This window comes from Aedes aegypti, chromosome 3, assembly GCF_002204515.2.
Source record: "Aedes aegypti strain LVP_AGWG chromosome 3, AaegL5.0 Primary Assembly, whole genome shotgun sequence".
NCBI classification, from domain to species: domain Eukaryota; kingdom Metazoa; phylum Arthropoda; class Insecta; order Diptera; family Culicidae; genus Aedes; species Aedes aegypti.
This window is the reverse complement of record NC_035109.1, coordinates 12019810-12034807: the sequence shown is the minus strand read 5'-3', so window position 1 is coordinate 12034807 and position 14998 is coordinate 12019810. Positions and strand designations below refer to the sequence as shown.

The 14998-nt window shown below is 42.3% G+C and overlaps 1 protein-coding gene across 1 annotated transcript in view; it reads left to right on the top strand.

Moving 5' to 3' along the window:
* The window catches only part of LOC5564314 (5-oxoprolinase), a 32319-nt gene extending 21876 nt beyond the window's left edge, over positions 1-10443 (top strand). Inside the window, exons 2-4 of the mRNA XM_001648624.2 lie at positions 6319-8909; positions 8969-9076; positions 9134-10443. Coding sequence (XP_001648674.1) covers positions 6319-8909; positions 8969-9076; positions 9134-9968 — 3534 coding nt within the window. The 3' untranslated portion in view covers positions 9969-10443. The remainder of the gene's footprint in view (positions 1-6318; positions 8910-8968; positions 9077-9133) is intronic.
* Positions 10444-14998: the final 4555 nt, after the last annotated feature.

Below are 14998 nucleotides of genomic sequence, written 5' to 3'. Positions count from 1 at the left end.
GCAGTTCGTGGATCAATTAGGCATTGTGGGAGTTCCTGAGCGGTTGACAATTACTTGGACGGCCGATATATCTCGCGAGGAAAAAGGTGCAAAACGCGTTTGTGTATGGACATCGGGGATTGGTAACAACGAGCAACTTTTGCTGAACAATGTGTACACCGTAGAAAACCTACGTCTCCCAATGCAATCGCTGGATGCAGCGGTATTATCGGAGCAGTACAAGCATTTGAAGAATCTTCCTATCACTTCGTACAGCGACGCTAGACCCGGAATGATGATCGGTCTCAACAACCTCCATTCATTCGCGCCGATTGAAGTGAAACATGGTGCTCCTGGAGAACCGATTGCGGTACGTTGCAAACTTGGATGGACGGTCTATGGACCAAGGAAGGAAGGCGCATCCAGTCAGAACGCAGTTCTAGGTTTCCATGTAGGGGTCAGCAATGAAGACTTGCATGATTTAATTAAGACACACTACGCGTTAGAAGAGTCTGTGATGGGTGTGAAAATGGAGTCACCAGAAGACGAAAGAGCCCTTGATATTCTGCGACGAACCACCAAACGAAGCGGGAATCGGTTCGAAACTGGTCTACTTTGGAAAAGCGATCAAGTGAGTTTTCCTAACAGCTATCCAATGGCAGTCAAAAGGCTGATACAGCTGGAACGGAAGTTGGGTCAGAAGCCATTGCTTTATGAGAACGTACGTAAGCAAATACTGGAATACCAACAAAAAGGCTACGCTCACTTAGCATCGGAGGAGGAGCTTAATGCTACTGATCCCAACAAAGTTTGGTATCTACCGCTCAACGTTGTCCTAAATCCACGTAAGCCGGACAAAATTCGTTTGGTCTGGGATGCTGCCGCGACTGTCAATGGAGTATCCCTAAACTCGCAGTTGTTAACAGGACCGGATCTGTTGACTCCGTTGATTTCCGTGGTTACTAGGTTCCGAGAACACCGGATCGCTTTCGGCGCAGACATCCGCGAAATGTATCACCAGTTGCGAATCATTGAAGCTGACAAACAAGCACAGCGTTTTGTGTTCCGGATGAGTAAAGAAGGCCCCATTAACATCTATGTTATGGACGTGGCCACTTTTGGGTCGACATGCTCGCCATGTTCGGCCCAATACGTCAAAAACCAGAATGCACTGGAGTATGCCGAAGAATATCCAGCAGCAGCAGCGGCAATTATTGATGGACATTATGTGGACGACTATTTCGATAGCGTTGACACCATCGACGAGGCGATTGAACGAGCGAAAGAAGTCAGCTTCGTCCATGCACAAGGTGGGTTTGAACTCAGAAACTGGGTTTCAAATTCGCCAGATGTACTTCGCAGCCTTGGAGAAGTGACGGAAACTAAACCAATACACCTTGGTCGAGTGAAGGAAACCGGTAGCGAAAGAGTTCTTGGGATCATATGGAATCCAGACCACGATACGTTTTCATTTTCGTCGGAGCATCGTGAACATCTTCAAGTGTACTTGAGCGGTATAAAAATGCCAACGAAAAGAATAGTCCTCAGTTGCGTCATGGGATTTTTTGATCCTCTTGGTCTGCTGGCAGTTTTCACAGTCCATGGCAAAATCCTCGTACAGGACCTATGGCGAACGGGTTGTGCTTGGGACGATACGGTGAATGAAGACTGTTGGAAAAAATGGAAACGCTGGATCGGGCTTCTTCCGGAAGTGGAAGCAATACGCATCCAACGCTGCTACTTCGGAGAGGTACCCTGGTCGTCTGTCGAATCAGTAGAGCTGCATATATTCACGGACGCCAGTGAACTTGCGTATGGCTGTGTGGGATACCTGCGAACGGTCGTCGAAGGATTTGTTCGATGTTGCTTGATAATGTCTCGCTCTAAAGTAGCGCCGCTTAAACGACAATCAATTCCCCGGCTGGAGCTAATGGGTGCCGTGATGGGCGCGAGAATGCTGCACTCGATTATTAGCACTCACTCCATAAAATTTCAACGGTACGTCCTATGGTCTGACTCGCAAACCGTGCTAAGTTGGATATCCTCTGATCAACACAAATTTAAGCAATTCGTTGCTTTTCGTATCGGGGAAGTTTTAGAATTGACAAGAACTACTGACTGGCGTTGGATCCCGTCGAAATTGAACGCAGCGGATGCCTTGACGAAGTGGGGAAGTGGTCCGCCTTTGGAAAGCGACGGTTCCTGGTTCACCGGTCCTAGATTTCTGCTCGATCCTGAAGAAAAGTGGCCCTCTCAAGCAGAACCAGCCGAGAAGACTGAGGAAGAGACAAAAGAAGAAACGCGCGCTTTCATACTATACCATCGAGCGTCGTTGGTGGAGGAAGTTATCGACAGTGAAAGATTTTCTCAATGGACACGACTTCTGCGGAGTACGGCAACTGTGCTGCGGTTCATAGACAACTGCAAACGGAAGAAGACCGGCCAACCGTTGTTGACGTCGAAGGCTACGGTGAATCAACTGTCCATGATTAGAGCGAAGAGATTGACGATTTGCCAACCACTGAAACAAGAAGAATTGGTGCAGGCTGAAAATGTTCTGTGGAGGCTGGTACAGAGCCAGAGCTTTGCAGACGAGGTGGCGATACTACTGAAAAATAATGCAAGGAGCGCCAACCAGCCACCGATTTCACTCGAAAAATCAAGTATGTTGTACAAACTGACACCTGTATTAGATGCAAATGGAGTCATTAGGATGGGTGGTAGGATGGAAGCTTCAAGGGTCCTGCCATTTGACATGAAGTACCCAATCATTCTCTCTAGAACCCACGACGTCACACGTAAGTTGATACTACATTATCATGAAAGGTTTGGGCACGCTTATCAGGAAACTGTCGTAAATGAATTGCGGCAAAGGTTTCACATCCCTAATTTACGCGCTACGATCGGTCATGTCGTACGAGGGTGCATCAAATGTAAAGTTATGCGCAGTCGTCCTCGTGTTCCTATGATGGGCCCTCTGCCTGTTCAACGAATTTCACCGCAATTACGTCCATTCTGCGCCGTAGGAGTGGATTATCTAGGCCCTATTGAGGTAACTGTTGGCCGAAGATCTGAAAAGAGGTGGATAGCACTTTTTACGTGTTTGACTGTCAGAGCAGTTCATTTAGAAATTGCTTATTCTCTTTCGTCGCAATCCTGTCTGATGGCAATTAGAAGATTCATCTGTAGACGAGGACGGCCCGAGGAATTTTTTTCTGACAACGGGACGAATTTTACGGGAGCGAGCAAGGAGTTGCTGAAGCAAATCGATGGTGATTGCGCTGAAGCAGTGACCAGTTCCGCAACGAAGTGGAATTTCAATCCGCCCGGTGCGCCACATATGGGTGGAATCTGGGAGAGGATGGTAAAGTCGGTCAAGGAAGCGATGACTGTGCTGAATGACGGAAGAAAGCTTACCGACGAAATCCTAACGACAACGATGAGTGAAGCTGAAGACATGATAAACACGCGCCCATTAACCTACAGATCACTAGAACCTGCGGAGACGGAAGCCATAACTCCTAATCATTTTCTACGGGGGGCTGTACGTGGCGTAGACGTTAATCAGGATGGTCCGACGGAGCTAGCTGAAGCGTTGAGGAACATGTATAAGCGGTCACAATATTTAGCAGATCAAATGTGGGAGCGATGGTATAAAGAGTACCTGCCTACTATAAATCAACGCACCAAGTGGTTCGACGATCCGAAGGCTCTTCAAATTGGTGACCTCGTATTCGTAATGGACGGGAAACACCGGAAGAATTGGACTAGAGGAGTTGTTGAAGAAGTGTTTGCTGGGAAAGACGGACGAATCAGGCAGGCGAATGTAAGAACGTCCAAAGGAGTGTATCGTCGAGCGACAGCGAACTTGGCGGTGCTGGAAATACAGGACGGTAAATTCGGGTCGTCAGTTATGCCGGAACCGATGTTTACGGGCTGGGGAACTGTCAACACCGCTGGGCAGTTATAACGGGGTGCCGGAAAGCCAAAAACGCAAAGTGACAGAGCTAGACAGAAGTTTAGATAAGGGGAAGAATAAAAAAACATAAACAAACTTTTTAGAGTGCAGGAAAACGTGAATTATAAAAGTTGTCCAGTTTATTCTTGAAAAATAGTTGAAATCTGCGGATGTACAGTAAAGTTTGATAAAGTTGATTGGCCTGTAAGTAAATAAAATTATCCTGAAATGAAATTAAAATGAAAATAATATAAATAATGTTTGTGATGATAGATTGATGGTTAAACAGAAGCGATTTGTGAAGCAAATGAAGTTTCGGACAGATTTGAGAAATTAAGAGTAAAAGTTGTAATCGGGAAATCGTAAGTAATTACAAAACAAACAATAAAATAACACTAACGAAGAAAATTTGTTACAAATAGGAAACAATCTGCACATTAGGATTGAAGGTAGAGAGCACGAGGGTTAAAAAAAAGGAAACTACTTTGTGAGTATTAAAATCAACAAACATTTATACAAATAATAACAAAAATAAAATATTATAGTTTGAGCTGACCAAAAAACTGGAGTCTGCTTCAAATTCAGTTCCTGAAGTCCGAACAACATAGATGACCTAATTTTGTTAGCCCCTGTTTTTTAATAATTTATCAGCTCTCCTTCAAAAAGGAAAAAAGTTATTAAAATTATTTCTTCACTGCATATTCATAATAACTTAAAGTGGGTTGAATAAGATTTGAAGAAAATTTGATGATACCACCGTGAGAGTTTTATTATGTTATGTTATATTTATTACAGTCAAACCTCCATGAGTCGAAAGTTTCCATTACTTGATGATCTCCTCAGTCTCTTTGATTTTCCATACACTTTTGTCCCCAGTGGTCAATATTTCATTTACTTAATGTCTCCTTTTCTCGATGATCCCACTAGATTACTATGACTGAGTTTGATTCCTATGACTCGATAATATTCGATTCAATTTCTTCATCGTTAAGATCGTTTCAAATTCGCTTCGAAAATGAAAAAAATGAGAAACGGGAAAGCAATGTGCTGACCGTTGCACAATGAAACACCATAATTTACGAATACAAGGCAAGTGTTGCAAAGGTAAAAAAGATTGAGAAGAGATTAAAAGTACCTCAAAGCACCGGTTTAACGATCGAGAAATGGCGATTGAAGAAGCTTCAAAAAGAAAATCTCCAGGTCAAAAGAGCGTAGGCATCGGCTGACGAGCAACTGGAACCGTTTTGGATGCTATTAAGCTTGTGTGCAAGTTGGGGCGTATGTATGGGGCGTCAAGTTGAAAGCGGAAATCATCCAGAATTGCTTCCGCAAGGCTGGTGTTGTCTTTGAAGACGAAAATGACATCCCAATAGCAGAACTTGTTGGAAGAAGCGATGGGAATTGTTCTATGAGTCGATATTTCCGTGAGTCGATGGTGCCTTCAATATCGACTCATGGAGGTAGATAGTTTTCGAAGTGTTGTGTTCAGAAAGTATAATACTTAATTGAAATTCAATATTAAAAATTACATGGTAGAGTTCGTGCCAAAATTTTGTTCACATTCGGACGGATGTTGCTAAACTAGGGCCTCCAGAAATTATATTTAATCAATGAAGTTCTCAGAAATGTGTAGTTATATAGAATTTCCTGAAGAAGGTGTAATAAACACCGAAACGTTGGAAGCAAGAAAAAAAATCGTTTGGTTTCTGAAGAAATTCATACTCATCACTCTATAATCGGAAATGGATTGTTTGGAAAAATCTAGAGACGGTTCCAAAAGAATTTTCGATTATCTAAAACGTTCTTGAAAGTTCTTGGCAAGATTTTATTAAAGAAGTCTTAAGGAGTATACCTGATAAAATTGAAAGAATTCCGGTACAATATCTGGGGTAGTTTGTAAAAAAATATTTAGGAAAAAACCTGGAATAATTTATTGGGAGTATTCTTGGGCAACAATTGTGCGCCTAATAAATTTCTAGTAAAACAAATATAGAATAGGTAGGGTAATTTATAGCTTCGGGACCATTCGGGTTCTTATGGGAAAATCTGCCGAAGAGAACGAGACGTACGTACTCCGAGAAAGTAACTTAATTGAAAAAAATACTGGGGGAATCTTGGGCACAGAGTTGTCCATAGAGGAACGCATGCAAAATTAAACCTGAATTTATTCAAGTAGTTTTTAGCTAAAAGCAAGTTCAATTTCTGCCGTTTCTAACCTAACAAAATAGTTGAACTAGTCATGTTCATGGTTAAACCAACTATCTACGATCCTTGGAGTATTGAATTCACCACAAGAAAAATGACACAATCTTTAGTAAGCATGTCTCACATTAAGCAATACTGCTGAACTTAACGATCTAATCATTCCTATGTCATTTCAGAACATCCAAAAACCATCGAATCTTTACCGCGAGGTTATCGAAATCGACTGCCGGCTAGTGCCAGCCCAACGTGACGTGTGCCAACTGGAGCAAAACTGGACCGAGTTGCACGGTGCATCCGATGCCCGCTACCTGGAAATGGTGCCCATCGACGAGAGCCAAATACGCGCCAAGCTGACTGAGACACTGGCCAAGGGGATCACTTCGTTGGCGGTCGTTCTAGCGCACAGCTATGCCTGTCCGGATCACGAGCTGCGTGTTGGGACCATCGCACGAGAGGTTGGCTTTCGCCATGTAACGCTGTCCCATAAAGCTATGCCCATGTGTCGAGTAGTGGCCAGAGGATTTACTGCTTGTGCCGAAGCGTATCTGACGCCGCATGTGGAACGTTACCTGGCTAGTTTCCGAGCCGGATTCAAGGATCAACTGGAAGGAGTGGATGTTCTGTTCATGCAAAGCGATGGCGGATTGACGAAGATGGAAAACTTTAGGGGAGCTAGGGCTATTTTGAGCGGACCTGCGGGAGGTGTCGTAGGTTATGCCGTGACTGGTTCCAGGGACTCCGATGATCAGCCGTTGATTGGGTTCGATATGGGTGGAACGTCAACGGATGTTTCCAGATTTGCTGGAACATATGACCACGTGGTAGAATCTACAACAGCGGGAGTTACCATCCAAGCGCCTCAGTTGGATATCAACACTGTCGCAGCAGGTGGTGGATCACGTTTGTTCTTCCGTTCGGGACTGTTTGTAGTAGGTCCGGAGTCGGCTGGGGCTCACCCGGGACCCACGTGCTACAAGAAAGGTGGACCGCTGACGGTGACGGATGCCAATTTGATACTGGGTCGTTTGTTGCCTGAGTATTTCCCTAAGATTTTCGGTCCTGATGAGAATGAAGCGCTAGATTACGTTGCCACTAAGGAGGCGTTTACCATTCTGCAGCAAGAGATCAATAAGCATGTTCTTGAATCCGGCGAAAGCGAAAAGCCGTTTTCGCTCGAGCAGATTGCAATGGGTTTCATTCGAGTGGCCAACGAAGCTATGTGTCGACCAATTCGAGCTTTGACCCAGGCTCGTGGTCTTGACACGTCGAAACATGTTTTGGCTTGCTTTGGAGGAGCTGGGGGACAGCATGCCTGTAGCATTGCCAAAGAACTTGGCATGAGCAAGGTGTTGGTGCACAAATACGCTGGAATACTGTCTGCTTACGGTATGGCACTGGCAGATGTGGTCCATGAGGCGCAAGAGCCTGCTAGTTTGGTACTAAATGAGCAGAATCGATTAACGATTAGGGATAAATTGAACGAACTATCTCTCGCTTGTAAGGAACATCTCATGTCACAAGGTTTCCAAGAAGAGTGCATCGTACTGGAGCCATACTTACATCTGCGCTACGAGGGAACTGATTGCGCCCTGATGTGTGCTCCAGACAAGGTAATTAATAATCAAGAAAACTACATTTACACTTACGGAGACTTTGAGAAAACCTTCTTCGAGAGATACAAAAGTGAGTTTGGATTTGTGTTGGAAAACCGCAGGATCGTCGTAGATGACATAAGGGTGCGAGGTTCCGGAAAATCTTCCGTTTACGAAGAGGCAACCATTCCAGAAGCAGGTGGCCCGATTTATCCGGAGAAGACGACCACCACATATTTCGAGGAAGGTCCTATGGTGACCCCAGTTTTCGATTGTTCGAAACTTTGCAGCGGTCATACCGTTCAAGGTCCGGCAATTCTTATCGATAAGTTGTCTACAATAGTAATTGAACCGGGTTGTCAGGCATTGGTGACTTCCAAAGGGGACTTGATAATTGAAGTGACAAGCGGCAATGCTAACAAGAAAATTGACGAACATCTGGATGCCGTGCAGTTGAGTATCTTCAATCATCGCTTTATGAGCATTGCGGAGCAGATGGGTCGAGTCCTACAACGTACGGCTATTTCAACCAACATCAAAGAACGATTGGATTTTTCGTGTGCTTTGTTCGGTCCAGACGGAGGTCTTGTCAGCAATGCTCCGCATATCCCTGTCCATTTGGGAGCCATGCAGGAGACTGTTCAGTACCAGATTAAAGTTCGAGGAGAGACTCTAAAACCGGGAGATGTTATACTATCGAACCATCCCCAAGCAGGGGGTTCCCATCTTCCTGACTTGACTGTGATTACTCCGGTCTTCTATCCGGAGATCCCCAAGCCGGTGTTTTTTGTTGCTTCTCGTGGCCACCATGCTGATATTGGTGGCATAACACCCGGCTCGATGCCGCCTCATTCCAAATCTCTGGCGCAGGAAGGTGCTGCGTTCAAGTCTTTCCTACTGGTAGATGGAGGCGTTTTCATGGAGCAACAAATCATCGAACGTTTGGTTACGCCGACCGATGCTCCGGGTGCGACGGGTACCAGAAATTTATCGGATAACTTGTCCGATTTGAAAGCGCAGATCGCCGCTAACCAGAAGGGTATTCAACTTGTTGCGGAACTAATCGACAGCTACGGCTTGAGTGTGGTACAGGCCTACATGGGCTATATGCAGCAGAATGCCGAACTGGCCGTTAGAGATATGCTGAAGGAAATCGCCAGAGAGAGCAGACTTAGGTATTGGGTTTAACATTTGGGCAATGGTTTTTCTAAGCTAAAGTCTTGGCGTTTTGTAGGACGGGATGTACCATTCTCGAGGCAGAAGAGCACATGGACGATGGGTCGCCGATTCGACTTCGAGTTTCCATAGACGAAAAGGAAGGATCGGCTGTTTGCGATTTCAGGTGAGCAAATTTCTGACTAAATAGATGACTTTCAATAATAATATTTTCGTTCACTAGTGGTTCCGGCCCTGAAGTCTACGGCAATTGTAACGCACCTCGTGCCATTACCTTGTCCGCATTGATCTACTGTTTGAGGTGTATGGTCGGACACGACGTACCACTGAACCAGGGTTGCTTAGCTCCCATCCAGGTAATAATTCCGAAAAATTCGATACTCGATCCGTCGGACGATGCAGCTGTGGTCGGAGGAAATGTCCTGACTTCGCAGCGTATCGTCGACACTGTCTTCAATGCATTCCAAACCTGTGCCGCATCGCAAGGGTGCATGAATAATGTAACGATCGGCGATGCCAATTGGGGTTATTACGAGACTGTTGCCGGAGGAAGTGGTGCCGGACCGGGATGGCATGGCACCGGTGGTGTGCATACTCATATGACCAACACCCGCATAACCGATCCGGAGATTCTGGAGTTGCGATATCCGATAATTCTGAAGAAGTTTTCGCTCAGAGACGACCAATCGGGAGGAGCCGGCTTGTATCGTGGAGGCGAGGGTGTTCATCGAGAGCTATTGTTCCGTAAGCCGATGACGTTGTCGGTGCTGACTGAAAGACGCACTCTCCAGCCGTATGGCATAGCCGGTGGGGAACCGGCTAAGAGTGGTCTGAACCTACTAGTTAAGAAAAACAAAACCATCAACCTTGGAAGCAAAACGGCAATTGACGTTGAAACTGGGGATATCTTTTCCATGAAAACTCCAGGAGGCGGAGGCTATGGTCGTCCCGCGACAAACGCTTACCCCATATTGAACCTGGTGGAAGATGACCTAGCAAAGGCGTTCGTCGAGCGCGGTAGCCTATTCGAGTATCGCATGGCCCAGGAATCCGTTTGATGGCACGACGTAGGGTTTAACTTTAATTTTTACATCGTTTTGATTGTTGTACTAATTATAATCGTTGTAGTAATGTTTAAGTAGCATGAGAAAAAGTTTTAACGAAAGTTGCCATCTAACAGTTTGCCATTCAAAGTTTTAACTTCCCTCTCAGATAATCAGTTATATCCGTGCAGTATACTCTCAGGAAGCACAAAATCCTTACATCCAATTGTATACCGTTTTTTGCGTAGAGTATTGAAATTTTCCATCCTCAATAAGTAGATATTGAAACGTTTGCCAAAACATTTAAAAGCACAAAATGTAACAGATGTGTTCCAAAAAGTTCAACTAAGAGTTTACAACTGTATACTAGAGAACCATATTAAGCAATTTTCATCTTTTACTAGGTTTTAAACATGTGATACAACGTGGTGTGATAACCCCTTGAAGCACAAACAATAAAATCCAAATTTAAAATCCCTTTAGCGAAGAATTGACCGGTCTATGACCTCTTCTTTACCGACAATCCCGAGTGAGATGAATGTACCAGTTCATATACTTGAAATGCATGCAACTCGAAACGAACCGGTTGCACGCAACTTTGTTAGACACCGTTGCGTGCAACTCGGCGCACAAGATTGTTGAAACACATTGCGCTTTAATCAGTACAGAATAGGCCAAAATTGAATTATGAAAACCGATAGATTCAGGTAAGTATAAGCGAGATATTGGAGAAAGATGTCGTAATGAAACCAATAGTACCAGATTTTTAAACATAAAACGAGAGAAAATACGTATACCATTCAGCGTGGACAACACAAAGGAGTTGGGTAAAGTCTGTCACACAACATTGGTTAAATCTAGCATTAAGTTTTCGATAATATGCACACTCAGAAATAAAAATGGTCGCAGAACTACTAAAGTTTATGCATTAATGATCATTTTCTATCTGCCTCTCTTTCATTCTGCTGTGAATTTCTACAATAAATGTTATTTCGCCTGGGTTGAAGGCGGGCAGTGCGTCGAGAAAGTCCGAGAAGTCGTCAGTTTTTTCCCTCTCGGGTGACGCGTTCTTTTCTACCGGGCAGTGCGTCGAGAAAGTCCGAAGAGTGCATCGAGAACGCCCGAGAAGTCGTCAGTTTTTTCCCTCTCGGGTGACGCGTTCTTTTCTGACGGGCAGTGCGTCGAGAAAGCCCGAGAAATCGTCATTATTTTTCCCTCTCAGGTGACGCGTTCTTTTCTGCCGGGCAGTGCGTCGAGAAAGTCCGAGAAGTCGTCAGTTTTTTCCCTCTCGGGTGACGCGTTCTTTTCTACCGGGCAGTGCGTCGAGAAAGTCTGAACAGTGCATCGAGAACGCCCGAGAAGTCGTCAGTTTTTTCCCTCTCGGGTGACGCGTTCTTTTCTGCCGGGCAGTGCGTCGAGAAAGTCCGAAGAGTGCATCGAGAACGCCCGAGAAGTCATCAGTTTTTTCCCTCTCGGGTGACGCGTTCTTTTCTGCCGGGCAGTGCGTCGAGAAAGCCCGAGAAACGTCATTATTTTTCCCTCTCAGGTGACGCGTTCTTTTCTGCCGGGCAGTGCGTCGAGAAAGTCCGAGAAGTCGTCAGTTTTTTCCCTCTCGGGTGACGCGTTCTTTTCTGCCGGGCAGTGCGTCGAGAAAGTCCGAACAGTGCATCGAGAACGCCCGAGAAGTCGTCAGTTTTTTCCCTCTCGGGTGACGCGTTCTTTTCTGCCGGGCAGTGCGTCGAGAAAGCCCGAGAAATCGTCATTATTTTTCCCTCTCAGGTGACGCGTTCTTTTCTGCCGGGCAGTGCGTCGAGAAAGTCCGAGAAGTCGTCAGTTTTTTTTTTCCTCTCAGGTGACGCGTTTTTTTCTGAGTGCTTTTATATGGCCGAGCACACGAGTGAAGCTGAAAGTGGATTGTGGCTGCTCAATCAAGGATGAAGGATCAATCGGTGAGCTCGTTTCATGCCTTTTTTTTCAAGTCTATAAAATATGTATGACCGCACATTTAATCGTTACATAAATATGATTTTTCAACAAACTATGAATGGTTCGTCACTGTGAGTGTCGACATAAACTCTTATTCATAACTTTATTGTTTTATATTTTTTGTATTAAATCACTTACCTTTATTTTTATACATAAAAAAATGCTTTGAATGGTTTGGTCTGTGCTAGAAGTGTAGACTTGCAAAACGTTCATTTTATTCAAAAAACTTTGAATGGATCGCCACTGTAAGTGTCGGCATAAGAATATTATGTGATGGTCTAGCCAATCGATATTTTTTTTCAATTTGAGTAAAATATCCTGTAGGAATGTTGCTTTTAGCTATTTGTTCAACAAACTTTGAATGGTTCGTCACTTCAAGTAACGGCATTATTTTCTCTTACTTGAAAATTTTTCATGTCAATCGAAAATTTTATATTTCTAAGTATGTTTATATCTCACGAATAATCGTTTATCATGGTCTAATCGCTTATCAAAGTGAATCCTGTGACCCAACGATCCTCCCCATTAACAAACATCCCTCCCAGTAACCTTTGCGGAGATGCAGAGGCAAACACGGTCTCCAAATAGCAAAGGTTACACACTAACATTCCTTCCCCAAATCCCACCTGACTGCAAGGACGTGGCCGGCGCCGTTATTGACCCTGTATAAATAGAGGCACTGAATTATGCACATTGAAGAAGATTATGGCCAATCCCAGCCAAACTTCTAGTTGATTCTTTGTGCATTTTCACTGACTTCGGTCAATCACGGAATAGCAACCATTGATATGTGTAGTCAGTCTAAGCTAAGCTAAGCTAAGCTAAGCTAAATGTTATTTCGCCTGGGTTGAAGCTTAGCGATGCTTCAACCCAGGCGAATTGACAAATAGGAATAAAATTCCCTGCAGAATGAAAAAGAGGCAGACAGAAAATAGTAATACATTACTAAAATTTAGTCATTCTGTGACTAGCCGTGTTTCTGAGTGCATGTATTTTTGAAACTTCATTCTAAAAAGGAACTTTACAACTAGATTCTTGAGCACGATTTTCTAAAATTCTAGGATATTTTTTTAATTTTCTATTTTTATACAGGGTGTCTACTCGTTTACAGAAATAAAATTCCCTGATATTTCCAGGTTTTTCCAGGTCTTGAAAAATAATTCCAGTTTTTAAAGAATCTCCAAAATATTTATGTATTTTGACCATCCAAAATATACAAAATATTTATGTATATTGACGAATAGTTATATTTAGATGACTAAAAAATGTATTTTTAAAGATTTATATCTTTAAAAAAGAAAGAATCTAACGATATTTCGCAAAGTGTTTTTCCCTTGTAAAACTATCCGTTTTGTTCTAAATATGTAATCCAACATAGGAAAAAAGCATTTGTACTTAATTTCCAAGAAAAACAAGAATGTTTATCAAATGACCTGGAAATGCCTTTAACTCCTCTACCGGCACCTTATTTTTTACTGCAAAATAAAAATTCAAATCGTTATAACTTTTTTTGTTTTTCAATATTTTTGCACCATTTTTTTACAAGTTCTCAAAACACTCTTCTAATTTTAGAATCTGTGTTAAGAATCGTATTCGGATATTCGCTTTTCGGAACAATACATTAAAGAGAGTATGTTGTGGAGAAAATGAAGCAATTATGAGCAGCCGTCTATGAATAATGAGCATGTAGGTTTCTAGTACCACGCTGACCAAATAAAGATATTAAAAACTTCAAAAAACATCATATCGTAATTTTCAGATATCTCCAAGAGTTCAAAATTGATTTGCATGATTTTTTTTCAGAGTAGCTCCTTATTACCTGGCTTTATATAGTCCACATTTTTTTTTTTTTTTTAATAAATTGACCAAAAACAAAATGGGCGCCAAATACATTTCATATGGAGAATGTCATTCACTCAAGGAATTCCGGAATATCTTTAAAACCAGATCACTAATGATCAATATCGACACGGATTTTCAAACTAGAAGAGTTTTTTTTTTGAGAATTTGTGAAAAAATGATGCAAAAATATAGAAAAACAAAAAAATTAAAACGATTTGAATATTTATTTTGCGGTAAAAAATAAAGCTGCCGGTAGAGGGGTTAATCATCAAAGTCAGATATAAAGAAACAGTCTATTCGATCTTAAGGAAAAATAACTTTTTTTTTTAAATGAAATTAAGATTTATGAACATCAGCGACGTATCCAGAATATTTCTGTGGAGAACGTTCTGTATTTTTTTTATTGATATCTTGGATAACTCAGCGCTGGTAACGACTCATCGTTTTGAAAATAAGAATTTAGAGACCTATTGCTTGAAAAAAAAAAACAATTATGCACCAAAACAAGGAATTACATGAATTATGTGTACAAAAAGAAGCCTAACAGGAATCACGACATGGAAGTTAGATTCATAAGTTGAACAGTCATAAAACTATATCTAAAACTCTTTTGAGATTACTCGTGATATTACAAGTATTTCTGTTCGATTTACTGTAAATTTTCTTCTCATATTATTCCGAAGATCTCTTCAGGAGCCTATTTTAAGATTTTTCACGAACTTTCTAAGTAATTCTTCCAAAAAAATCGTGAAATTTTTCACAGATATTACTTCGGAGATTACATGAAGAATCCATACAAAGATCATTTCAGACATTTTTCAATGAAGCATCAAATTATCCAAAAAAATATTTTATTGATTTCCCTAGGACTTCCTCCAACATTCCCGATTGAAGCACCTTTGAAAATTCAAATTTCCTTTAGAAATTTCTCATTTTTTTTCTGGAAATCACTCTAGGAAGTCTTTTAACATTCATACAGCAATGTCTCCAGAGGAATGTCAAGGAAATTTTTCAGATTGTTTTGGAGGAAACTGCTAAAAATCTTCACGAGAAATTTAGAAAAAAAAAACATTCTGTTGAAACTTGTGTGAGTTCTAAGTAGGCCTTGATGAATTTCTACTTTTTTTCTCTATTTTCTTGATGATCTCGGAAAGAACTTCTATATTGATGATAAAATTATTCTTAGATTTTTTTCAAAAAACCTGAAAACAATTTCA